We start from the raw sequence: 24,329 nt of genomic DNA, 5'->3' as shown, positions 1-24,329 counted from the left end.
GAACCATTCTTCATTTTGACACAACCATGTTGTTTAAATGAGCAACCATATTTTGCTATTCTTTCTGTTATTGCTTGACTCCTTTCCCTTACTCTACCATACATCTAGTGCACAAAAGCCTTTTGGGTTCTGACAAAACCACAATGCACCATGACAATGTTATGCTGTCAAGTTGGTTAATGATGTGCTAGCATAACAATTCAGATTTGACAATACATTTTATATGCAGCCAATTGGTTCATGCAAAGTCAAGCATTTTGCTCTAAGCTAAGAACTTAATCCTAGGCAGCTTCAACAACGGCTCTATAATTGCAATTCTGATAAACCTTTCCCAAACTGACAAGGGGGGGGGGGTGACAAGACTGAAAGCATGGATTCCTTGGATTGCTGGGATTGCTCTAACAAGCACAGTGAAGATGGTTCAAGACTACAGACAAACACCACCCACTTAAAATCTATAGGCAAACTCCCATGTTATAAGAAAATGCGATAACTCACCAAGGAATTTTTCGACGTTCTCTTAGCTGACAATTTCTTTGAAAAATATTCCCTTGCCTCCAAAATGAATCTAATCGGGGCGCCGTCTAGTGGTCTAGTGACAATTGTCCTTTTCCGAAAAAAAAAATGGCGGCAACCCTGGGGAGGGGTTGAGAAAATTTTATTTATAAGTTTGGTTGCCAATGCAACGGTTATTTCATCAAAACATTGAGCAAAATGGAAAAAGCCAGCAAAGCGTTTCGTAGGTAATATAATTTTCGTTTATGGTTAAAATCCTAATGAAAAATTAAGTAATCAAATAAAATGTATTTCATACCAAATTTAATGATCATAGGTTCATAGTTAATAATCAAACAAACAAACAAACTGACTTTCTTACTAAAGCTATTATTCATATACTTACTCTTACAGAAGCAGTGTAAGGATCCGGTCAGCTGGAAGTGGGCACACTGACCTCCAGCTTGTTATATCAGAAATTAAAGAAATGAGGGCTGCTGCTAGATGGTTTCAAAGCTCTCAAACGTCTGCACTTGGAGACCTTCTTAAATGGTCTCTTCGAGGTGAAAATAGAGCTATACAAGAAACAGCAGCTCAACTCGTTGAACTTAACATGATCTGGAGTGATGCTCAGAAAAACTTTACAGGTTTGTAGTTCTAATTCGGCATACTTTCTTTTGTTATATTTCTGGCTTTAAAACAGACAATCTGAAAGACTACAAGCAGCAGTTTGAGTTGATGCTTGAAGGAGAAAATCAAGTAGATACCTGCAAGCAGAAACTTTCTTTGGCTGAAGCCAAAGAAGCTAAACTGAGAAAAGAGTATAAAAAAGCTTTTAAAAAGGAACAGCCTTCTGAAATTCTAGATGTTGAAACACAATTAAAACAAGCAACGCATGCCAGTGAATTGGCCCAGGAAGAAAGTAATATATTCACCACTGTCATTCCAGTCAGTTACCACTTACATTATTTTCTATAGTGACGGAGTGTTCCAAAGAAAATGAAGCTGTTAAGCTAATCCGAATGAAACAAAGTTTGCTCAAGATATCTGAATCCTATCTTGAACTTGCTCACAAATGCATTCACATTTTTGAAGCACAACGAGAAGTTGCCTTGTCATTACCTGATGTTCAGGATGCAAATGTAGAAAATATTAAGTATACAGGTAAATACTCATGTGTTTTACGTAATAATCATGAAGTGCTAAAAATAATTACGTCGTCTGTTGCTAGGAGCAGTTTCTGGGCGACATGCTGTACTCAAAGCGAAAGATAAAGTCGAGCGTTATAGGAGAAATTCCGTGTCTTCTGAAGCCATTAGCCAACCACCGCCTTATAACCCACATTACTCGCAAGCAAATAATGTGCATAGGCGAAGTAACACTTGTCCAGAATTTATGCATCCCCAGCCCAACAGGTCGTGGGGATGGAATGTTTCTGAACCGATGGGAGAAGATTCGCCGCCAAACCGAGCAGTGAATGCATACTCGCCGGCCGCCTTAAATGACCGTTACCATTAGGTGCCTCGTCTTAAATAGTGTACTCAAATCTCGAGACAGCTTTCCTTCATGATTAAGGATTTCCTTTCTTTTGGTATGTAGAGCTGAGGCCTTTTTTCAATTTTATTTTGTAGCTTCTGTTTGTATTCCTGAAGTCTTTCATGAACTTTTTTTTTCGACGAGAGAGTGAGCTCCCCTTTGCAGGTTATTCCTCCCACTCAAAAATCCTGATATCCACTTTTTAAAGCTCCATCTAAATATGAACTTATGGAATTATAATTTCTGTGTTTGATTAAGTAACATCACTGGCATGTGAACAATACTTAACCTCTTGGTGGCTTCCATTTTTCTGCTTCTTGCATCCTCCTTTAGTCCATGTCTGCTTCTTCTTATGGCTTTAACCACCAACTCTGTTTTTTTTTTCTAGTCTCATGCCCTGCTTGAACCGTTTCAGTATTTTAATTCATCCCACTTCGATTTGTTTTCTTGTTTTGCCCTTTATCAAGTTATTTTCATAAGGCACAAACTCTAAAAGGTTTATATTCTTTCTCTCAAAATCTCGATCGTGTTTTACTGTCCCATTAAATAATGGTATTGCAATTTGAGCAATAAAACTTGACCCTTTTCTTTTAGCAATGCATATTCCTATATTCCACCTTGAAACATAGGTTGTGGTTCTACAGGTTAACCTAGAAAATTGACATGACACATTATGTTTCACGTATTGACTAACATTGGACTCCAGCCACGAAAACGCATGGTTAACAGGTAGGAAGATAAGCGAATAATTCTTCCTACTCTGTTCACGAACTGCTCGGTACACAATTTTATACAAAAGCCACAACACGGAATAAACGTGAATACCCATATACGTCCGTTGTGAGGGTTATCCAACATATGAAGGGCGATCGGGAAAATGTGAGCTGGAACATGTTAAATTGAACTATGGCCTCGTGCATCTTTGTTTTTTTTTTGTTTTTTTTTTTTACAATATATCAAATTTAACCTAAATATCATTTCATTCGCAATAACTCTAAATAGAGAGGGTGTCCTTGAGTAGTCGACGTACGGTAGTTCCCATCGATGTTGACGGCGGCGATGTTCCGTACGAGATCTAAGTGAAGGTCATATTTCAGGCTAACGTTTTGCTGGAACAAAACTACACCAGCTGAAAATGTTACCGACTAACCTTGAACAAATAGGGTTGGATGTCTACGAAACTGGTGTCAAAGATGAGATCCAGCTCGGGTTGGTTGGGCATCTTGGGCACATAAGAAGGACGGTTCATCGACTCGGCGATGTACAAGATTTTCTCTGCCAACAGCTCTCCAACTTTTTCCCGGTAAAGCTGCCGTTCTACAGGAAAGAAAAATGATATTTAAGAAAGTCTAGTAAAATTTTAATTTGTTAAGGGCTCACCAATTTCGCTAGCGAGTGTCATTATTTCCATCCTTAGGTTCCACACTTCCCAAGGAATACTCTCTGATGGAAATGGCCATCTTGCCTTTTTAATTTGGTAGAAAGTCAACGATATATGGCCAGACCTGGCCTGACCTTGTGTTTCTCGCTCTTGTGATCGTAGACACTCGCTAAACGCTGTTGCTTCTTTATTAACAATTTTTTTTATATCACCAGAACTACACCGCACCTGAAAAATGTAAACGTTGGTAAAAAGAATAAGGGTATATTTTCCAGTATCTTTACGTATGTTAGGTCAATGAAGTCACAGTCAGCATCTTCATACCCAACTGTCCCTACACAGTAATTTCCTTCTTGTTTATAGTGAAATTTTCCTAAGGTTCTATGGAATAATAATGTGTGGAATAGACTTGAAACAGCTTCCTCCACCTGTCTCCCCTCCAGTGCCTGGTAATGTAATGGTACATAATTAATTAAGAATTAATTAAAAATTTTGAAAAAACATTCATTTCCACTAACATGTTGGCTTAGACTACAAAAAATATAGAAAAGGAACATTTTTGGTTTTTAAAGATTTTTCAGTATTGCTCTGAAAGCTGTTGATAATTTTCAATGCTTAAAATTGATGAAAAAATCCTAATGTAAAGTAAACTCTGATGCTTAATTCAAGTTTTAGAATTCTGATGATGGATGGAGGAACATCTTTTAAGTAAAAAAAATTACATTATGTAGAAAGAACGGCCCATAGGGCTGACTTTGGAAAATTTTGAAACAAATAAAGCTTACCATTTCGAAAACCTGAGTTCTAGCATTCATTGTTCACATACCAATTGCGACGTTTTTGTAGGCTGAGCAACACTTTCACTTCGATAAGTATACGTTTAACCAAATAATCTGTTTCGCCAATGAGATGTTCGCAAGATGAAGGGGCACTTTCAATTGTTTACATGCATGGATACGTGACATACGCAGAGACGCAGCATAACTCAAAAGTAAGTAATAAGTTACTAAAACATTTTCAGTTTGAGGAAAATAGCGTAACTTCTACTAATGACGAGACAAAGGACTAAATCAAAGCAGACGTTTTATTTACTGTTTTCACAGCACTGTACAGCTGATAGTTGTTGCGTGATTGCCAATTTAGCCCATTTCAAATCACCCTTCAAAAAAATTGTAAAAGCTGACTCTGGTAAAAAAGAAAATTTTATTCACTAAAAGCGGTACATGAAAAACAAAAAAAATGTTTTAAATTTAGTTCCATTCTAACGCTTCATTGGCACCGTAGTTTTCTGTACGAATTCCTTAAACAATAGTCCTAGTTCTAAAAACCAAAAAAGGAACATGGTGTACAAAAAATTTTCACGAAAGAAAATAATGTATTTTAAACTGTCTCTTCAAAAACATGCCAATCACGAAACAGGAATAATGTAATGTTTCCTCGAAAATTGAAACGATGACTAATTTTACTGTAACGTTCTTAGAACGATCAGTCTATTCTAGGGATAAAATGCTATTCTTTTAAACCTTAATGATTGCTTTTCCAACATTAACGCCATTAAGCATATCAATGAAGGCCTGGGGCATTTGTTCGAAACCCTCGGTGTACGTTTCTCTCACTTTGATTTTACCCTGTAGAAATTAGGGATAAAACAATGGACCAAGTATCTGAATCTGTGCCATTCTTACCTCTTGAATCCACTTTGTCATTTGAGACAAACCCTCCATCCAACGCGATTTCCAACGACTCACAAGGAATCCTTCCATTTTCAACTGTTTGAAAACAAACGCAGCTTCACAAGCAGGCGTCATGGTTGGGGTTTTGTCGTTATAAGTTGAAATAGATCCACAGACAGAAATACGTCCAAAATCCTTCATATTATTACGAATTGTTGTTGACAACGGGCCTCCGACCTTGGTAATGAAAAAAAAATAGAATACATAAAATCATGTAACGCCAATAACTTGCAGAATTGCTTTTCCATACATTATCAAAGTAGCAGTCAACCCCATTCGGTGCAGCTTCTTTTAAGCTTTTATCCCAATCCGCTGTTTTATAGTTGTACGCCTTGTCAAAACCCACTTCATCGACCAGCCATTTTACTTTATCATCGCTTCCAGCAAATCCAATTACATGGCAACCTATGCATATTGAGAAGAAATATATGAGTATCTAGTTATTTTTGGTGTTGTACAATCATACTAAACCTTTGATCTTGGCAATTTGACCTACTAGACTGCCAACAGCTCCAGCTGCTCCAGTAACTACAACAACATCTCCTTCTTTTGGCTGACATATTTCTAGAAATCCAAAATATGCAGCATTCCTTTACAAGTAGAGAAGTATCACATCATTTCCCACTTCCAAGTTATAAGAAAGCTTGAGATAGCATACCCAGGCATTCCAATAGCACCAAGGCCCAAAGAAGGAGAAAGACTCCCTATATCTGGAAAGTGTGTGAATGAGCCTATCATGGCAGTTACAGCATTATTGGGATTCACTACACTATGTGTGCACCTATAAAAACAAATAACAGTATTATAGTTCTTGAGGTTTCATGGAGTATATCTTTCTCCACCAGCCCCAATATCCAACCAATCTTGTTCCCAAGGGATATTCACCATTCTTGGTTGCAATAACTCTAAAATCAACCAGGGTTATTTTGAATTACTAGTTGTAAACTCCTAAAGCATACTACAAGATTTTTATACTTTGCCACCTGACTGCCTATCATGGTAGAAGTACCCTCTTGTAAATATCTAGCACTGTATGGCCTCATGTAAGGATCAACACTCAAGAAAAGGGCTTCAACCAAAATTTCTGAAATAAATCAAGCACAAATATCAATGTAAAAAATTATTTGGTAATTTAGTGATACAATTTTACCCCCTTCTTGGAGATCTGGGATGTCAAAATCTACAAGCTTGAAGTTGTCATGTGTTGGAGAGCCTTCAAAATGACGTGCAAGGATAAATTTTTTTCCTTTTTTTGGTACATCAATCATTTTCGATTTGTACTCTTTACAACGTTTCTTAAGTTATTTTTCGGTGATCTGCAAACGAAATGCAAGAAATTTCAATCGTAAAAGCAAAGATGAAGGTCCTTCTTTTCTGCGGAAACAAGTCAAACAGTTCTCAGTTGTGAAGCGACGTGAAGCCTGTCATATAAATAAATACCTCGGATAACGCAAGTTATGATGACGATGAATTGTCTTTTTGAAATGAAAAGTTAGCAAGTCATTCCCGTTTTTATCAGGTAACTGTCGTGTTTACGACCGAATTTTAATCTTATCCAGAGATGAAGGGGAGATTGCCAGATTGGTAAGGCATATGAGCAAAGTATTTTCATGACAGTGGCGGCACCGAACGGTTGTTCAGCGAAGCTGCTGTAATGACGTGGAGTAAGCGGCTTTTTTCAATCAAATAATGAAGTATACCAGGAGTAGTAGTAGGTAGTACCCTTTGCATGGAAGAGTTTGAATCTCCGCATGTTAAGCTCCATGGATAACGTTGCCGCTGTTCAACTACCAAATCGCCAGTACCCTCCGGTATTTGGCACGTTTGATAGCGCCAATCTAATAACAAGATTTCAATTTACCAAAGCACTCGGGCGAGCCAAACTGCGAAATATCGAGCGTGCTGGCGATTTGGTAAACGACATCTCCATCTCTGGAACTTAATAAGCGCAGCTAACGTTACTTGGCAGGCGTTGCTACTCCTGGTATAATTCATGACCATAGTATTAGGGGATCCAGAAAGAGTTTGTTTGGCCAACCGCATCAGCGCTGGTGTAGCGGGCAGTGAAAAAAAGGTTTAGTTTCTTTATACATTGCCTTGCCAATCTCTCCTTCTCTGGTCTTATCCAAATCGTTTGTAAACGTTAAAGCGCCTTTTTACTTTCGTCTTTTTAAATCCGTCTTTGCCAATGATACGCTAATAAAGCTAAGACAGGACTTGTATTTGTATATAATAACATTATACAATGGTAATTGTATAACTGTAAGTTTTATCCTAGACTTAGAATTTTTAGAAAAGGTAAGAAATCGATCCTTAAGATCAGATCTTTCTTTCCAGACAGGTAGTTTATTTTTTAAACTAGCTTCTAGCAGTGGGCCGAAAGAGTTATTCAGCAGACAGTATTCGAATGCAATGATTTACACCGAATGCGTCATTGAAAAACACGAGGTTGTCAAATGAGCTATTTATTTCTCGTGGAGAAGAATAAGAATACTTATCCAGCCGACTGAAAAAATTACCCAAGTGGATTTCGTGTACATGGCCCAACACTTTTTTTCTTCTTTACTTTCTGTCAATATCTTTGCTGTACGCTCTTCCATAAAGACCAATAGCTAAAGCATCCGACAAGGGCAGGGAAGCAATCAAGCCGATGGCACCGTCGCCGTAGATGTTGAGATCTAGACTTTCGGCTGGCAAAAGCTGCAACTCTTTAGTAATCGAAGTAGGATAAACTTGACGCGCTGATGAAAAATTTCCTGATAAATCCAATGCATCTATTTGCGCCAAATGGATTACATCTGGCTTGGCGCAGTTTTGTACGTTTTGATCAGTGCAAGCAACAACTCCACACAACTATAGTTGCAAAGGATAAACGATTAAGCAAAGTTAATTTAGCACACTTAACTCATATACCTGAATGCTCACTGTATACACGCCACCGCCTAGGGTTCGGAATCCACTGTAGGTAAATAGCCGGTATTGGTCACAAATTTCATTCGAAGGACATGAAATAGAGTAGTTTAATTGGCAACACAAATCGTCATGGCATAAGAAGGCCGTTTGAGCAACACCAGGTGTGAGCTCCATACTAGAATAATCGGTCAAGTCTTCATACAACATACCATGTGGTTCCATCCAACGCGTCTTTGAGAGTAGCTTGCCAATTAATGATACCACAAAATATACGTAAAATGTAAAGAAATGAATTACAGTGGAATTCTGGAGTGTCTCTTTTGGGCAGACTTCTCGGCGCGGACTATCCTCGTTATTCCCGACTTGTGCCACAACAATTCGCGTTCCTGAATCCGAACTAGAAATATAACTGATTGCACCAGCTGCATCATAAATGCCACTGCCGATTTGGCCATTAGCCGGCAGATGATAATTAGAAGCTAACAGAGTTGCCCCTAGGAAGCGTGCCCACGCCTCTTGCTTCTGAATGGCTTAACATTTAAAGGATTAATTACAAGAAAAGTAGTTGTTTTACTTCGTTTCTACCAGTAAGGAACGGTAGTTCGTCTACCCAGGCCGTAGGAAAGATGAAATTTTTTACTCCTTGTTCGTAGTAGAGAGTCAAAGCAGGTTCGTAAAACATAATATCGAAACATGTCATCAGGCCAAAATTTACTCCAAAATCAGTGGGGAAAACGGTAAGATCCGTAATTATTGGTGCCTGAAATAGAGGCTCCAGAAACAGATGAGTTTTTCGATACCTAAGAAATCGCAGCGATTTAAGAAATTATACTTAGCGACTGTTCTTTTTGTTTGTTTGTTCTTTCAAGAATTTTCTGAATAGCTTACCGCGCAATTAAGACACCATTTCGGTCAAAGACGACGTTGCTGCTGTATTGGTATGCACCGTCTTCCGGACACACTTTCAGTCGTAGAGAGTCAGTTACATACGTATCCGGAATAAAAATTTTTAGAATTTACCTCCATTTTCTGTGTCATTCTGGCCAGAAATACACACCACTATTTCGCCAACATTAGCCACCACGTAAATGGCATTGCGGCGCGCGTAGCAACTTAGTCCTGTGAAAACTATTTCGTTGTCAGGAACTGTTTTGTTGCCATCGCAAGAAATTTGCGATACAGAGGTGTTGATGGACGGAAATTGTTGTAGAAAAGGCCGGGCAGCTAATCGTGACAGAGAAGATAGCGTCAACGTCGTTAACCCATACTCAGGAAAAACGATTATGTCCGCACCCTTTCATAGCAACAGAATACATTGTTTTATTATGACAACGAAATGTCGTAAGACAATATTTACCAAAGATGCAGCTTCGAGAATCAACTGATTGTAGTTGTTCAGGTTTTGACCCAATACTTCTGCCGGAGTTTGGCTGAATACACTTCCTGTTGGAGAATATTCGATAACAGCAGCTTTGTAAGAACCGGCCTTGATTGAAAAAAAATTATTTAGTCTTGTGTTGTTTGACTGAAAGCTCTAGTAAGGAAATGCTTTGACTCACTTCTATAGCAGGTAGTTTTGCAAATAGCACGCCAAAAAACACGTGCAGCAAGAGTCTATTGGGAAGTCGATTCATGTTCCTGTTTATTTGAACGATTTAAACACATTGATACTTGCACCAAAACTGATACCTCTGCTTAGGATGCATCAGCGAGAGACCCAAATAGTTTCCGTATACAGTGGTACACAATGTGCGATAGGTTATTGGGTCTTACGTGTTTCAGGATTACAGTAGATAGGAAACTATCACCTATCGTCTGGAACTCTGGACCAAACGCCTTGTTATGCATTTCCTGACGAACATCGCCCTTTACTATTAGCATTTTGTCTGCTGAGGATTAGGGCATTCTTTCCGAAGAAAAAACTATTTTTGCCTCAGCAACAGTCAGTTATCAAAAATTCATTTATGAGTTCCCAAATTGGCGGCAAAACAACTTGGTCATCTATACTAGAATGAAAGTTTATCTTCCGATGTGTGTAAAATAGGGGCTCCAACTATTAAAGATATCGCCATTTGCATTAGACTTTTAACGACATAGATGACCATTAAGCCTTTAAATCAATCCATCTACATCTTCCATGATCACTACAACAGCAAAATCACTTTGTGAAACAGACCTAGCAACATCTTGCTCTGATATTTTTCGGACGATAAGGATACTTCACTACACTAATCCAATCAAAGCCACTCGAACGTAGCGATATTAGCGATTTTTTTTGCTTTCGGCAATAATTGAAAACAAATACCAAATTTTTTGTTCATGTTTCACATCCTGGGTTGGCAATCTGGCAGTTTGCAGTTCCAGTGTCTACTGTAGTATTGAAGTATCATTTGTTCCTTGTTCGCGGGAATAACTACGTATAAAAGCCGTTCGAGTGTTTTCCTTCAATTGTCGGCGTCATTAATTCACTTGCTGAAAAGTAGAACTTAACTTTAACTTTGACGCACACGTCTACCATACATATCTAATATTTACACTCTAAACCGTTCGAGCAGGAGGCGATTACGGAAGGGCAGTAGCAGACGAAGTGCCAACAATACCTCGGAGGCTCGTAGAGTTGAAAATAAAAATGGAAGCACAAAACACACACCACGAAGGCAAACGAAATTTCGACAAAAAAAAATGGCGAGAAACGCAATACAGCCACAAACAAAGAGGTATTGAATTATTAGTTTGCAGTATAGCATCGGTTTTCTTATATAGAGAGAATTGAGTTGGAACTGCCATGTGCAACAAATGTTTTGATCAACCTTTATCTGCTAATTTCAGTATCGGAATGGGAAAGCAAAAGAAAAGAAGCTATAAAAAGGAAATACAGGAAGATGCTAAAGAAGGATGAATTGACTTCATCTGTTCACATTACAAAGCGTTTGTATGACATTGCAGATGGAAATTATAATAGTGGATATTCACAACCACCACCGCCCCAAAGGTACCGATATTACTAAACTTACTTATACTATGGTATTACATTTCAGTTTGTTTTTTTTCCAGGTTGTCAGAATTTCAGCGAGCCAAGCTAGAATATGAACGTATACAAGGTTTAAAAGAAGAAGCTCGATTGGAAAGGGAACAGAAAACAAAAGAAAGAGACATGGCCATCATGAAGAGCAAACAGTTAAGGCTAGAACGAATCAAAAAGCTTACACAGAAAACTAAAAAAGGACAGCCAGTCATGAAAGGAAGGATAGAGATCCTCCTCGAAAAGATTCAAAAGCAAGTTGCTAATGACAGTTAATACCTAGGCACTACCATTCATCTACATTGTTTCCAGAATTATTACACGGTTTTTTTCCAAGCCATTGCTTTTTGTTCCAGAATTAATGTTATGCCATTTAGGAATTACTGAAAAAAAAATTATATATTTTATCAACCAGTTCCCGACAGCTTACAGCCCAACATGAAAATGCAACGAATACAAGAAAAAAAAATACCGCATCGATGCTGAAATCAGCAAATGGTCCAAGTCACCAAGCGGCAAGGGCATCAAACAAAAGGAAATGACAAGGAAACCAACTAGTTTTGTATCTTTGAGGAAAGCTAATTTTAACCCCAAGATAACTGGGGAAGGAAGGAAATGACAAGGAAATTAACCAGTTCCCTTCTACATGGGAAAGCAAACATTAGCATCCGAGTAAATAGGAGAAAAAATGAATAGTACGACTCAGTTTAAACAAAGAACATAAAGCTCAAATCTCGGGTAGAATCAATGTGAGATTGTAAAGCGCTTGAAGTCACAGACTGGCGGTTCCCCGTTAAACTAAATTATGTAAAATAAAGTATTAATGAGAACTCTGGTAAACTGTGTACATAAATACATACTTGTCATAATACTGTCTTCCACGGAAGGCTACCAGATGCGAGTAATAGCACGGCGCCGGATACGACACTGACCGTGTGCATCGGGTAAACAGATAGCACATATAGTAAGTAAGCATCTGAATTTCGTTTGCGTGCAGTTTAGCATCATCCCAAAGAACGTGGTAATGAGTCGGCCGGCTGGTACCCTATTTCAAAACAAAATGCGGTAAAGACAACAGAACAAGCACCTCTTTAGCTAATTGTCTAACTTGGATGCCTTGATGAGAAACTAAGAAAAAGTCTTGCTCGACAGGATGTACGATGGTGTTATCAACTATTGTTCCCGGTGGAACGTTCTTTCCACGGCCGCACTAGAAAAAAACAACAATAAATAAGATCCCTACATTCAATTCAGTAATTTACTACCTCATCCTGGGGATTTTCCGGAAAAAGTCGGGTATGATGACGTTTCTGAACTACAATGAAAGTGACCGGGGGATTATAGCCGTTCTCGAGTTTCATGCAAGCTCTACGTATGGCAGATAGCTCCCACTCCAAAACCTAATTCGTCAATCAATTAAACGTTCGATTACAGTAATCAATTTTCAAACGAAAGTGTACCTTGGCAAATTGGCCCTCACTCACGCCATCTCGATAAAAGATTATGCGTTGCGGTTTCCCTGTTGAAGTTGATCCAGTAACTTTGTTGAATTTGCGCAACAAATTGTAGACCATGTTTTCCATATCTTCAATGTACTCTTGCTTCGATTTCTGAATACGAATTTCACAGCAATACTGCGATGCCCGAGGATCAACACTTCCAACTACTGCGGCGATGGAAGGCTTACCAGAATCTTGTTGGTCTGCACCTGGATGTGTCACGTCAGCTCCCATAATGATCACTTGTTGTTCCAACAGAACCTTTGGGCTTTGAGAACGGATATTCCAACCTTCTTTATTTTTAAATATTTAACAAGCATAAGTTTTACCGAAAATCTCGTGAAATCAAATTGTTGATTCCTCCTAACTTAGCATTCAGCTTCAAACAAATATTCGCCATCGTTGATGGGTCTGGGCCATTTCTTCCTTGAACGTTTTTTTGCTGAATGCACTGTGTTGTGATTTTCAGATCCAAATCCCCAACACGTTTGACAATTTCTAAAATGAAAGCAAAAAAAATATGACATTTGATCAAAATATGACCTACATGTTAAAATTTGATTTCCATGCACTTCTACAGTTTCTGCTGATTAACAACATTTTTCCTTTACAATTATAAAAATAGGACTCAGTCTAAAAAAAAACTTACCATACGCAGGGTCTCCTTTGCGGTTAATGATGACAAAAATTATTTGCAGTTGCGGGAATTTTTGTTTTGCCTCTTTCATTGTTTTCTCCAAGTTGCCAAGATTACAAGGCCTGTTGAACAGCGGGTTGCCCATGGTCATGCCTGCAAGTTTGAAGAAGATTAGATATATCTTCATAAGTGCAGATGGTCTTGCACGAACATCAAAAACAATTTACCCATTTCCCGGCCAGCTCGAGTCAATGCACCAACGAAAATTTCTATATCACGATCCTGACATCTTGTAATATTCAGTATACCATAGGCATTCATTGACTTGGCTTCTATAAATTTCATGTTTCTCATATTCCAAACACCATCCCTAGGCGTTATAGGAGTAGATTCTTTCTCTCCATAGACAAGCTTTGGTGTTGGTAGCACTCGCCCTGCATGATTTAAAAAATAACAATGAAAAATAAGAACGGTTATCAATGCAATGGCTAAGCCTATCTCGATTACTTGGGAAAACCATGTATCTACCTTGAATTTTTGCCATTTGGCTGTCGACAGAAATGCCAAAATTTTGAGCATATGGATCCCGATCAAATTGCATACTACGAACGCTATCGAGAATTTTCTGTTTGCGAACGTCGGCAGGTGTTGCTGCAACTTTTATCATGGCCGATGTTTGAAAATCACTCAACTTGCGCCGATACTCTTGGCCTTCAGCTATCGAGCACAGCTATATCATAAAACGGGTCAGTAAGATCACTAAAAAAGAGCAATAGACCAGGAAAAACCATTATTTCTACCTCCATTGGAACTAGATTTTTTTTTTCTCGGCTTCCCACCCACACACACGGCAGGTAAGGATACTGCAACTTCATATTGAGTTTTTTCTCGAAATACTGTTGGACTGTAACTTGCTGTCCATCGCATTCAAACTTTTCAGTGCTGGCGGAACCTTTAAGGCCATTGCACCCGACAGTGGCAATGTATTGGCCACGATTATAGGAAACCTATATATGAATAAACATAACCTAAGATTTGAGTGATGCTCTTAAAACTTTCTGCATATATTTTACCTTCAATGTAGCAATTTTCTTGCTGAAATCCATGTAGTCACGATCATATAATTCTTCTCCAGTCCTTGTATTGAACATCTCCGCCATTATCAAATGTACTTTGCCCGATTTCATGAAAGCACGCTGAGTAGCATCCACATTAAGAAAAGGTTTCCAACCAAGGCGTATAGATTGGAAATGACCAAACCAAACTTCTACTCCTCCACCAAGTTCATGTGCTCTTCCAGTTGGTTTACTTAGTAAACAACTACCGAGCATCACTTTCGTGGGTCTATAGTTAAAAATTTATTGTTACTCGGCGGGAAGATAAAATGTAAAGTAAAATAAATAAAAATAAAGTGTAAATTCTCTTTACCGCTGGGCAGCACCATATTTCATGGCAATATCTAACGCTTGAATGGGACGAAGTGGGATATCAACCGACGAACCAGATTGACAATAACTCGCAAGAGCCGCCAGATCTATTTCCAACTCTCCAGTGGGCTGCAAATATATGGTGAATTCGTTGATCCTGGGCGGGTCTCGGTCCATTTCTTTAAATTCGAATTTGATTTCCATCTAAGGCGAATACAGATTATGAAACAAAGGCCTGGAAAAATTATGACAAATGGGTATTTCAACTTTAGCTTTTCTACCTTGGAATCCAAGCCAGGCACTCGACAGGCAGTGTAAATGTTCTTCTTCGAATCAAAAACAGGGCGAATATTTTTAAATCGCGCATCGCTTTCCAGAAACTGTTCAACGACCTTCCTGCAAACGATAAATACAATACAAGCCATCGAAACAAGGTACATTTTTGCATTGCATATACCCACCTGAAGAGTGTCTTTGACAGTAGAGGTTTGACATCAACGTCATAATGGTAAAGTATTTGCTTTTTCATAGTAATTCCGAAATGGTTTGCAGAGAGCGCGATTGGGCGGCCTAGGGTTCCCACACCACCTGCATCTTGGCGGGGCGGTGGGCGAAGGGCTCCACCTTGAGCCATTGGCCGACGTGTCTGGGTTTGGGTAACAACAGGTTGTTGCTCATGAGCTCGGGAAGCAGCAGGGCTTTGCTGATACGTTTGAGGACCTGCAGGACGTTGTTCCGTGACGGGACGTTGCTGCACGCCTTGCGGTCCGGCGGGACGTTGTTGCACGCCTTGCGGTCCGGCGGGACGTTGCTGCACGCCTTGTGGTGCGGCGGGACGTTGTTGCACGCCTTGTGGTGCGGCGGGACGTTGCTGCACGCCTCGCGGTCCGGCGGGACGTTGCTGCACACCTTGGGGTCCGGCTGGACGCTGCTGCATATCTTGTGGACCGACAGGACGTTGCTGCATGCCTTGTTGTCCGGTAGGATGTTGCTGCATGCCTTGTGGTCCGGCAGGACGTTGCTGCCGAATGCCTTGGGCCCCAGTAGGATGTTCCTGGACGCCTTGAAACCCAATTGGGTGCTGCTGCATGCTTTGAGGTCCAGCAGGACGCTGCTGTAGCACTGGAGGCCCGAAAGGACGCTGCTGAAGCCCTGGATGTCCAGCAGGACGATGTTGCCCACCTGGAGGTCCAGCAGTACGCTGTTCTATGCCTGGAGGTCCAGCAGTACGCTGTTGTATGCCTGGAGGTCCAGCAGGACGCTGTTCTATGCCTGGAGGTCCAGTAGGACGCTGTTGTATGCCTGGAGGTCCAGTAGGACGCTGTTGTATGCCTGGAGGTCCAGCAGGACGTTGTTGTATGCCTGGAGGTCCAACAGGATGCTGTTGACCACCTGGAGGTCCAGCAGGACGCTGTTGACCACCTGGAGGTCCAGCAGGACGCTGTTGACCACCTGGAGGTCCAGCAGGATGTTGTTGTGCACCTGAAGGTCCCGCAGGTTGCTGTTGTGCACCTGAAGGTCCAGCAGGATGCTGTTGCATGGTTTGGGGGCCTAGATTAAGTTGCTCCATAGCTTGGGTAACCTGAGGTCCTCTCGTTTCACCCTCACGAGCACCTAATTTTTAAAATGTAAGGAATTTAGATGTAACAGATAAAGAACACAAGAAATATAACTTACTTTCATCAGGTTTTTCATTCTGCTTCTTTCCCCTTTTTCTGGTCATTTTCAACAAGAAAAATCCTCAAACAGATTGACCCAGCGTGGAATACTGGTAAAAGGTTTACAGACATTAGTCATACAGCTGTTACCATGGTCTGAAAAAGAATTGTGAAACTTGCTGATAAAATTATCTGCAAGTTTCACAATTTTTCTACCAAAATCAACATACTGAATGTGATGCAACATTCTATTAAATGAAATACTTCAACAAACAGCTCAAGGCTTATACAAATCACCATTTAATTGAAATACAGTATGAGAAAACAAAATAAACTATAAATATTCTTGTCTTGCTTAATAAATACTGTTGGCTACCAATTCTTTCAAATAATTGGTTTCTCGTCTTCGTCTTTCTCAAATATGCGAACTTCTCAGTCTGATTGCTTCATGTAAAATTAGCCTCAACTTGAATATTACAAAATTGTTCTGTAATCCCTTTACATGTATCATGAAACGAAACATGTGAGAATAATTGCTAAAACGTAATCTACGCTTACCTGAAGCAAAAAAAAGACAGATGGAACTTTACGGAAAATAGACTGGCTTCTACGACTACACTACGACGAAGTTCTCAGAACAATGCTGAGTTAGCGCCTGATAAAGTAATGATGTACAACAACTGATGTTGATATACCCTTGAGCCATGCTGTTGGGTTCAAAAACCATGTACCAACGATTTCCAAATCCACCAATCTATTAGGAAGAACGGCAAACCGGTTGCTGAACCGCGATGGCAAAAAAAAAAAAAAACACAAGGCGGCCATTGAAATGTAGGCGGTACTTCCTTCGTTAACCACGTGACCGGCAAATAAACAAAACATTGAGAACTTTGCTTACAATTACTCAGTTTCGCCAGTAGGCAGTTAACTAATAAAACTTTTCCAATTCAAAGTTATGCCTCAGACACCATACTATAACAATGGCTTTGTTGTCGATTTTCTGGCCTTGCAGTGTCACGTATATTAATGTCAGTTCAAACACTTACAAATGATATTATTTTTTCGTCGTAGATTAGCTAATATAAAACAGTGAATGAAATGAAATCAATTATCAGTTGTAAAATACACGAAATGCCGTAAGACTAGCAATGTCAACGGCAATTCCAACAACACTAATATTGTACACTAGAAGAAATGTTGGCTTTTGCTGTTAAGGTTGGATGAGTCACTGCAGCGTCTTCTACCAGAGCGGATCCAGGTAGTCGAAGTGGTCGAAATAGTCGACGTGATTTGGGAATTGTCCCCGGGTTTTGCGCAGGCAGAACTGTCTGGTTATTTTTCGAGTTGCTAGATTCCACCTGTCGTGAACAGGTTTGAAGAACTTCAGCCGGATGCAAGCTGCCACTGGTTTCCTTTCCGGCTGCCTGAGGACTGTTCAAGAGGCTTTTGTCTGCCATAGTTTTCACTGGACTGCTCGTTGCCACTATTGACTCCATTGCTTCGTCCTTTAACGTAAGAGTGTGCGATTTTGTTACAGGCGTTTCATTCGGTCGCCTCTCAGATTCTGGGGTAACCGATGATTGGGGAAGTATTGTTTTGTCAGATTGGCTGTCACATATGATTGATAATGTTGTCCTTTCCTGGCAACTAGGTTCCACAACTTGCGGATTAACGGCAGAGATCGCCAAGGGAATATGATTGATTTGATTAAAAGACCAGGTTAGCAAAACACCTGGAGTACTCTTTGACTGCTTTGGAAGGATAAGACGCGGTTTGTCGCCTTTAGCTTTATCGCTCTGGACGATGATGACTATTCGTTGATGTACAGCTTGAGGAGCAAGAGACTTCAGAGTTTTGTCATTGTTGCGTTTTCCTATTTTTATTGCAGCTCTTCGTTCTCTGACTTCCCGCAACCGCCTCTCTCTAGCATCAGCCGTTTCTGAAGCCCTTCTTTCGCGAAGCTTTGCATTCTTTTCAGCTTTCTGCTCTTCTGTAAGCGGTGGGCGTCTGGAGGGCATTTCGGTAACATACAACAGGAACCTAATATATTTCAGAAAAAATAATCACTAAGCCAATAAGGCAAACTGACATTGGCCATGCATTAATTTTACCTTTCTTCTGTTTGATTTCAGAGAATTGGATTCTTGATTCAAATTAAATGCACAAGAATAGGCTAACAGTGCTTTTCCGTAGTTTATCTATAAGCAACTCCGTACCAGTCCAAGGAGGAATATGACCTAGTAGATATTTTCACATTTTTAGGAGCTTCACTAGGCCAGATTATTTGAAGTATGGATATGGTGGAGGTTACAGGAAAAAAAAATTGAAGTTTACATGACAAAAGAGCCCAGTGTAACACATGCCAGAACTTCCTCATTAACAAAAAAAGGCACAAGGAGAACTGAGAATGCTGTTTGCATGCCTTTCTTTTCAAAAGCTAAAGGATATGTATTGCATTTTGCATTAAACAAATAAATTTCAATTAAAATTTAATTTACAATTGCATTCATTCTGAATTTTTAATCCAACATGCATGTTAAAGATAAAGTTAACATTTAAAAACTTGCAACTGAAACATTATGTTTGGTACTTCTTTCTCCTAAACGATGATCATGTACAATAATTATTCTACTCACCAACGACGATTTGCCTCGGACACAACACGGCCAACATTACAATTAAAATTTTTTGAAGCAAAAAATACTATTTCAAACTGTAATTACTGATCAATTGAATGAAGACGTTACACACTAATCTGAGAATAGTTTTTTTTAATAACTTTCGTCTGCTAGATAAGCAGTACCATCTTTCGGCAATTTTAGGATTTCACAGGTATTATACCGACAGGTAACCACGGCCACGATAGCATTTGAAACAATCCACAAAGCCATAGGTCTCTGTGGCGGACTAAAGAAACCGTATCCAGATGGGCAGTTTGTTTTTATTGCAGTGTACTCCATAAAGCAAAACTTTACGAGCTGTTTCACTACAACCAGACGCATATAATCAATAAGAACAAAAAAAAAAAAAAGTTACAATAACATTTTTAAACGGACTAAATCAGGGGATGTACTTACAAATAAATTTACTTAAATTTCAGAATATCTTTGGCTATCACCATTTGCATGACCTCATTAGTTCCCTCCAGGATTAGATGCACGCGAATGTCTCTGAGATATTGTTGGATAGGGTAGTCCTAATAATTAGAATTCTATGTAAATAAATTTTTGTTTTATAGGATATAAAGAGAGTCACAACTATACCTTCAGGTAGCCATAGCCACCATGCAACTGCAAAGCAGTATTGACAATCTAGTACACAGAAAAATCGTAGTTATGGCGAGTTTGGTTATTGGGAAAAAATGAAAAACAAATAATACTTCGAAACACGCTTCTGTGGCATAAAGTTTGGCCATTGAACATAAAGTGACGTGGTTAGGATGACTCTCTTCCAAAGCCGTGGCGGCATTCCGAATCATCATTCTTGACGCAATGAGTTTTGTAGCCATTCTTGCGATTTGAAATTGGTTATGCTGCATTCCAGAAATTTACACGAATGAATATCATGAAATATTTAAAAATGCCTTATTTTACCTGAAAATCAGCAAGTGGCTTCCCAAACTGCTTACGCACCTGGAGGTGATCTTTTGAAATTTCCAGACTTGCTTGTGCTGCTCCCAAGGAGCAGGATGCTATACAACAGTGTAAATGAAATCATTCAAGGTAATAGGGAAAACTTTGGAATATTTTATAGTGAATACCTATATTTATTCTACCACCGTTTAATCCTTTCATTGCGATACTGAATCCTTGGCCTTCTTTGCCGACAATATTGCTAATTGGAACGCGGCAGTCTTCCAAAATGACGGCTCTAGTTGGTTGGGAATTCCATCCGATCTTTTTCTCTTTTTTCCCGAAACTTAGACCAGGGGTCCCTTTCTCAACTAGGACGCACGAGATCCCTTTCGGACCCGGTTCACCAGTTCTACACATGATCAAATATACGTCGGTATCACCTCCTCCGCTAATAAAGGCCTTAAAGGTGTTTTAATCGTTATCACGTAATTCGGCAGATTTCGAGAAAAGATTATCACCTTTGAACCATTGAGAATTAAGTCACTTCCAGATTTCTTGGCAGTTGTACTTAGAGATCCTGCATCTGATCCAGCTAGATTAGTAATGGTCACACATTACCATTAACCATATCCTTTACATTGTGATTTTCTTTCTTGTTATACCTCCAGGTTCAGTCAGGCAATATGATGCAAGCTTTTCCATACTTGCAAGTTGAGGGACCCAATGTTTTCTCAAGTCTTCATTACCAAAGGTATCTATCATCCATGCACACATACTGCAATAGTAAAAACAAACTTGTTAAGACTATCCCGAGTACACTTAAATAATAAAACAGTAATTAACAAGGAGTAGGGGCATGAAGTTAATACTTGTGGATGCTAATGTAGGCAGTAGTCGAAACACAACCTTGTGATAGAGCTTCAAATACAATGGATGCATCAAGACGTGAAAGCCCTGTGCCACCAAAATCTTCTCTTGCATATATAGCACCAAATCCCAGGGCTGCTGCCTTTTTCATGGTGTCAACTGGGAAGACTTCCTAAGAAAGACAGATGAACTTGATATGCAATTTAAATTTTAATGTACAAAGATGCCTATATTACATGCTCATCCCATTCAGCCATGTGAGGCCTCATTTCCTGATGGGCAAAATTTAGAGCTGTCTTGTATATTTGTTGCTGCTCTTCACTTAAGCCATTGGAAGCTGCAAAGTTGGATTAAAGTTTAAATAAAAGCAACACATAAAACTAACAAACTATATAGTTTTTTCAAGTCGACACGTACGATCTACGCTGGTAACGAGATTTCGATGATAGATTCCGAGTATTTTTGGCAAAACATTTTGCACACGATTAAAACGATGGCTTGATGAAAATTTAACCTGGCGAATGACGCAGGGCAGCATTTTCGATATGCCGATGAGTCTATAAGCCGACAAGAGCAAACAACAAAACACAGGTAAAATACTAATACCACAGAGGAGAGTAGACTACGATCTACCAGGTAAATAACACCTTCGTGTTTTCGTTGCGTAATGCAGACGACTCTATACGTAGATTTAGACGTAGCCAGATCTAACACCTCAAACAGTCTTCTCTAACACCTCAAACAGTCTTCATTGGTGTATTTCCTCAATAATGTGCATTTCCTATTAAGCAATAACTGTTTTTTCAAACAAATTTTATAGAACGTGATTCTGTTTTTAGAGTGTAGCAACTGCGTGACATTGGACAACGATCTAGAGTTGCTGCTGCCGACCTTCAGTGTCCAAATCAGTTCCGGAATTCCAATTTTTTCGATTAAGACATTTGTCATCGAAATCAAATCAATCCTGAAAACACCCTTTTTTGTCATTGTAAAGCCTCTGTTAGTGCCCCGTCATCATTGATAATAAATCCGCCTACAGTTTTCCACTTAGTGATTTTCTATTGTCTATTGAAAAATAAATGGTTGCGACAGAACGACTTGCCTTTTATGTTGGCGTGGGACGTAGAAGTACGGGTGCTTCTGGGTCCGGTTCGCCTTTAATTAAAACTTTCGGGACGAGGGACTTCTCCCGACAGAAATCATGTTCTTGAAATTTCGGTCGTTAACGTTACTTTGAAACAAAACTGGCGGGAGGCGATTCAATAGAGATGTACACGCAGACACACGCAGGTGTACCTGTGTTGCAATGTTGCAGGAGCGAAGAAATATCGAGTTCGTTTTGATACATTTCCTTTCTTAGTCATCCCATTATCGTATCAGCCATCACGATGAAGGTCTCTTGATGAAGCACGACATACTGCTTCTCAATGCAGGGGAATAACCTATGCAGAAAGCCAATAGTTGGTAAAGAAGACCGGGTAGGTGAAAATACTCGTTATATGATAACGTGAATACAGTGGCACTCTATATAAACTGGGCTGGCCCATCCAAGAAAGAAACTCAGTAGCTCTTTTAGGTCTCTCTTACAAACTTTTAGGGTAGTTGCTCCGAAACGTTTTCCTTGAGAAAATGATTACTAGACTTTCATTAGTAAGCACTAACTTCCATTTGATAATTTTTTTTTCTTTGCTCTATAATTCGGAAAAATGTATCTTGTGATTTTATTTCTCTTAAAGGTGCTTCTGTACATCACAGCGCTCTTTGGATTAACGTCTGGGTTGCCGTTTGCTTATCACTACAATTTAATTGGCACTGATGAAAGATTCACGAACGAATTAGCTGAAATTCAACCCGAAATAATTGAGCCAATGGAAGTGACAAGTACAATTCTACTTCTACAAGTTTCTCTACTTCTTATAAAATACTAGTTTATTCATTTAAATGGTTTACACTTAGCGTTCCTAAACCAAAATCTAAGTTTTCTATTACCTCGTACGTTGCCCTTAAGCAACGTGTCTCGTTCGAGAATGCCCTTAAATCATTTGTGTATCCACTTTGATGCGAAACTGAATATGCTGCATTGCACCTTTTTTATGAACAGATAGCACGTCATCGTACTGGAACTATGAAGGTAATTTATTGCGTGCACTGCACTCCATTATACGCGCAGCAGTTTTTTGAAATAATATTGATGTGCAACTGAATTGGTTAGATTCTTCGAGTTGGAGCCAAGTCTACGACAGCTGCAATGGTAATTATCAATCACCAATAAATATTGATCCTGCCAAGACAATCACCATGAGCTACCCAAAGCTCACCTTTGGCAATTATGACCGCCACTGGCCAATGAGTATCACCAACGACGGTCACACAGGTATCAACATTTTATAAATATTTGTACCTAAATTAAAAAACGACTTTCTTCTTGATACCATGTATAGTGCTGCTTGATTTACCTCGTAATTTTCCTGCTAACCTGTTGCCATTCATCAGAGGTGGTGGGCTACCGGATAAGTTCAATTTTGTCCAGCTCCACTTCCATTGGGGTGGCGACTCCGGCCGTGGCAGTGAACATTTAATCCAATCGAAACAGTAAGCGTATCCTAATTGTTTATCGAGAGACTCGGTTATTGAAATAAAACGTTTTGGCCAATAGATATTCCGGAGAGCTTCACATAGTTCACTATAATTCAAAGTATGGAACGTTCGCCGAAGCTACTAAACACAAAGACGGGGTCGCAGTTCTCGCTATTTTAATGGAGGTATATTCAATCGCTTTTCAAAGCAACAATATTCTTTTATTTAATTGTAAGACGCTGTATAATTTGATATAGAGTGAATCAACCGACAACTATGTCTTGCACCATATCGTCGAACAGTTTGATGATATTTCGCAAGGCGGCCAATCAACTCAGCTGCATAATCCTATTCTTTTGCAAGACCTCCTTCCGGCCAATATTCATAATTTTTACAGGTACGATGGCTCTTTAACGACTCCCACTTGTCAAGAGGTGGTTAGTTGGACCGTTTTCGAGACGCCCATCACTGTATCCGAATACCAGGTAATTTAAATGTCCAATACTCATCGATTTTCCGGCCTTGTGTTAAAAAAGAATTTTCTTGTTGTAGTTGAGGAAGTTCAGGCAGTTGTTTGACAGGAAAGGACGCAGACTCAACGACAATTTCCGGCCGATTCAAGAGGATCGTGGTAGGGTCATCACTTATCGCTCTGGGAATGATCCTCAATCGTTCAATCAGCAAAAGTATAATCTGACGTCATCACCTGTTCAAGAACTCCAGTCCTGGGAACAGGCTTTAGATTTTTTCAAACATTCCGAGTTCAACTCGCAAGCATTTTTCAAGTGGCAACCGTTTAATCGTTCAGACAAATTGCAAAATATTTTGGAAATTCCCAACTGGAATTTTGTGGTTAGATAACATGATAGTCCATTACATCAATGCGGAGACATTAAATCAGAGTCACGATCTTGTTGTTCAATACATAATAAATTACATGCTGGAGACCCGTCAACCTCTGTAAGAAAGTTTGCTCGAATTCCTTCTACCTCATTGAAGTCCAAATAAA

The 24,329-nt window shown here is 39.5% G+C and overlaps 8 protein-coding genes across 9 annotated transcripts; 3 read left to right on the top strand and 5 right to left on the bottom strand.

Moving 5' to 3' along the window:
* The first annotated feature begins 604 nt into the window (after positions 1-604).
* Positions 605-2,624, top strand: LOC130689054 (uncharacterized). The gene is made up of 5 exons (XM_057512077.1): positions 605-743; positions 910-1,142; positions 1,199-1,417; positions 1,474-1,659; positions 1,727-2,624. The coding sequence occupies exons 1-5, from the start codon at positions 715-717 to the stop codon at positions 2,011-2,013; spliced, it is 954 nt and encodes a 317-aa protein (XP_057368060.1). The 5' UTR covers positions 605-714; the 3' UTR covers positions 2,014-2,624.
* LOC130689073 (autophagy-related protein 101-like) lies at positions 2,517-4,479 on the bottom strand. Its single transcript, XM_057512096.2, has 5 exons — positions 4,198-4,479; positions 3,697-3,858; positions 3,412-3,640; positions 3,182-3,348; positions 2,517-3,106 (listed from the first exon to the last, which is right to left on the bottom strand). Exons 1-5 carry the CDS (start codon positions 4,225-4,227, stop codon positions 3,026-3,028), a joined length of 669 nt encoding a protein of 222 aa, XP_057368079.1. The 5' UTR covers positions 4,228-4,479; the 3' UTR covers positions 2,517-3,025.
* A 288-nt stretch (positions 4,480-4,767) lies between these two features.
* Positions 4,768-6,698, bottom strand: LOC130689052 (prostaglandin reductase 1-like). The gene is made up of 9 exons (XM_057512074.2): positions 6,586-6,698; positions 6,296-6,519; positions 6,121-6,229; positions 5,988-6,050; positions 5,804-5,926; positions 5,617-5,735; positions 5,396-5,550; positions 5,098-5,322; positions 4,768-5,040 (listed from the first exon to the last, which is right to left on the bottom strand). The coding sequence occupies exons 2-9, from the start codon at positions 6,411-6,413 to the stop codon at positions 4,930-4,932; spliced, it is 1,023 nt and encodes a 340-aa protein (XP_057368057.1). The 5' UTR covers positions 6,414-6,519; positions 6,586-6,698; the 3' UTR covers positions 4,768-4,929.
* Positions 6,699-7,471: 773 nt separating this feature from the next.
* Positions 7,472-10,070, bottom strand: LOC130689044 (pantetheinase-like). The gene is made up of 8 exons (XM_057512065.2): positions 9,618-10,070; positions 9,416-9,544; positions 9,079-9,352; positions 8,947-9,019; positions 8,644-8,858; positions 8,356-8,588; positions 8,059-8,289; positions 7,472-7,998 (listed from the first exon to the last, which is right to left on the bottom strand). Exons 1-8 carry the CDS (start codon positions 9,690-9,692, stop codon positions 7,708-7,710), a joined length of 1,521 nt encoding a protein of 506 aa, XP_057368048.1. The 5' UTR covers positions 9,693-10,070; the 3' UTR covers positions 7,472-7,707.
* A 381-nt stretch (positions 10,071-10,451) lies between these two features.
* Positions 10,452-11,420, top strand: LOC130689061 (uncharacterized). Its single transcript, XM_057512084.2, has 4 exons — positions 10,452-10,537; positions 10,614-10,775; positions 10,888-11,050; positions 11,113-11,420. Exons 2-4 carry the CDS (start codon positions 10,688-10,690, stop codon positions 11,354-11,356), a joined length of 495 nt encoding a protein of 164 aa, XP_057368067.1. The 5' UTR covers positions 10,452-10,537; positions 10,614-10,687; the 3' UTR covers positions 11,357-11,420.
* LOC130689066 (protein argonaute-2-like) lies at positions 10,855-16,893 on the bottom strand. Its single transcript, XM_059496759.1, has 17 exons — positions 16,860-16,893; positions 16,321-16,411; positions 16,156-16,257; positions 15,105-16,095; positions 14,925-15,039; positions 14,645-14,847; positions 14,290-14,560; positions 14,017-14,223; positions 13,745-13,946; positions 13,444-13,650; positions 13,229-13,369; positions 12,909-13,077; positions 12,541-12,847; positions 12,346-12,480; positions 12,189-12,290; positions 11,941-12,125; positions 10,855-11,878 (listed from the first exon to the last, which is right to left on the bottom strand). The coding sequence occupies exons 2-17, from the start codon at positions 16,364-16,366 to the stop codon at positions 11,788-11,790; spliced, it is 3,474 nt and encodes a 1,157-aa protein (XP_059352742.1). The 5' UTR covers positions 16,367-16,411; positions 16,860-16,893; the 3' UTR covers positions 10,855-11,787.
* A 739-nt stretch (positions 16,894-17,632) lies between these two features.
* LOC130689070 (isobutyryl-CoA dehydrogenase, mitochondrial-like) lies at positions 17,633-21,384 on the bottom strand. Of its 2 annotated transcripts, XR_009421672.1 has the most exons (13): positions 21,161-21,384; positions 20,980-21,080; positions 20,746-20,915; positions 20,539-20,651; positions 20,395-20,468; positions 20,062-20,335; positions 19,895-19,992; positions 19,681-19,833; positions 19,565-19,612; positions 19,379-19,497; positions 18,938-19,287; positions 18,413-18,538; positions 17,633-18,341 (listed from the first exon to the last, which is right to left on the bottom strand). XR_009421672.1 is itself a non-coding variant. In XM_057512092.2 (10 exons), the coding sequence occupies exons 1-10, from the start codon at positions 21,279-21,281 to the stop codon at positions 19,387-19,389; spliced, it is 1,263 nt and encodes a 420-aa protein (XP_057368075.1). In that variant the 5' UTR covers positions 21,282-21,384; the 3' UTR covers positions 19,355-19,386. The 2 variants fall into 2 exon arrangements, 1 of the variants encoding a protein (XP_057368075.1); XM_057512092.2 differs by lacking the exons at positions 17,633-18,341; positions 18,413-18,538; positions 18,938-19,287 and having other exon boundaries at positions 19,355-19,497.
* Positions 21,385-22,959: 1,575 nt separating this feature from the next.
* LOC130688521 (carbonic anhydrase 2-like) lies at positions 22,960-24,256 on the top strand. Its single transcript, XM_057511503.2, has 5 exons — positions 22,960-23,117; positions 23,185-23,335; positions 23,400-23,505; positions 23,578-23,805; positions 23,873-24,256. Exons 1-5 carry the CDS (start codon positions 23,042-23,044, stop codon positions 24,179-24,181), a joined length of 870 nt encoding a protein of 289 aa, XP_057367486.2. The 5' UTR covers positions 22,960-23,041; the 3' UTR covers positions 24,182-24,256.
* Positions 24,257-24,329: the final 73 nt, after the last annotated feature.

The sequence above is a fragment of the Daphnia carinata genome, chromosome 9 (assembly GCF_022539665.2).
Source record: "Daphnia carinata strain CSIRO-1 chromosome 9, CSIRO_AGI_Dcar_HiC_V3, whole genome shotgun sequence".
Lineage (NCBI taxonomy): Eukaryota > Metazoa > Arthropoda > Branchiopoda > Diplostraca > Daphniidae > Daphnia > Daphnia carinata.
Note: the sequence above shows the minus strand (reverse complement) of the source record. Positions and strands in the feature narration are given on the sequence as shown.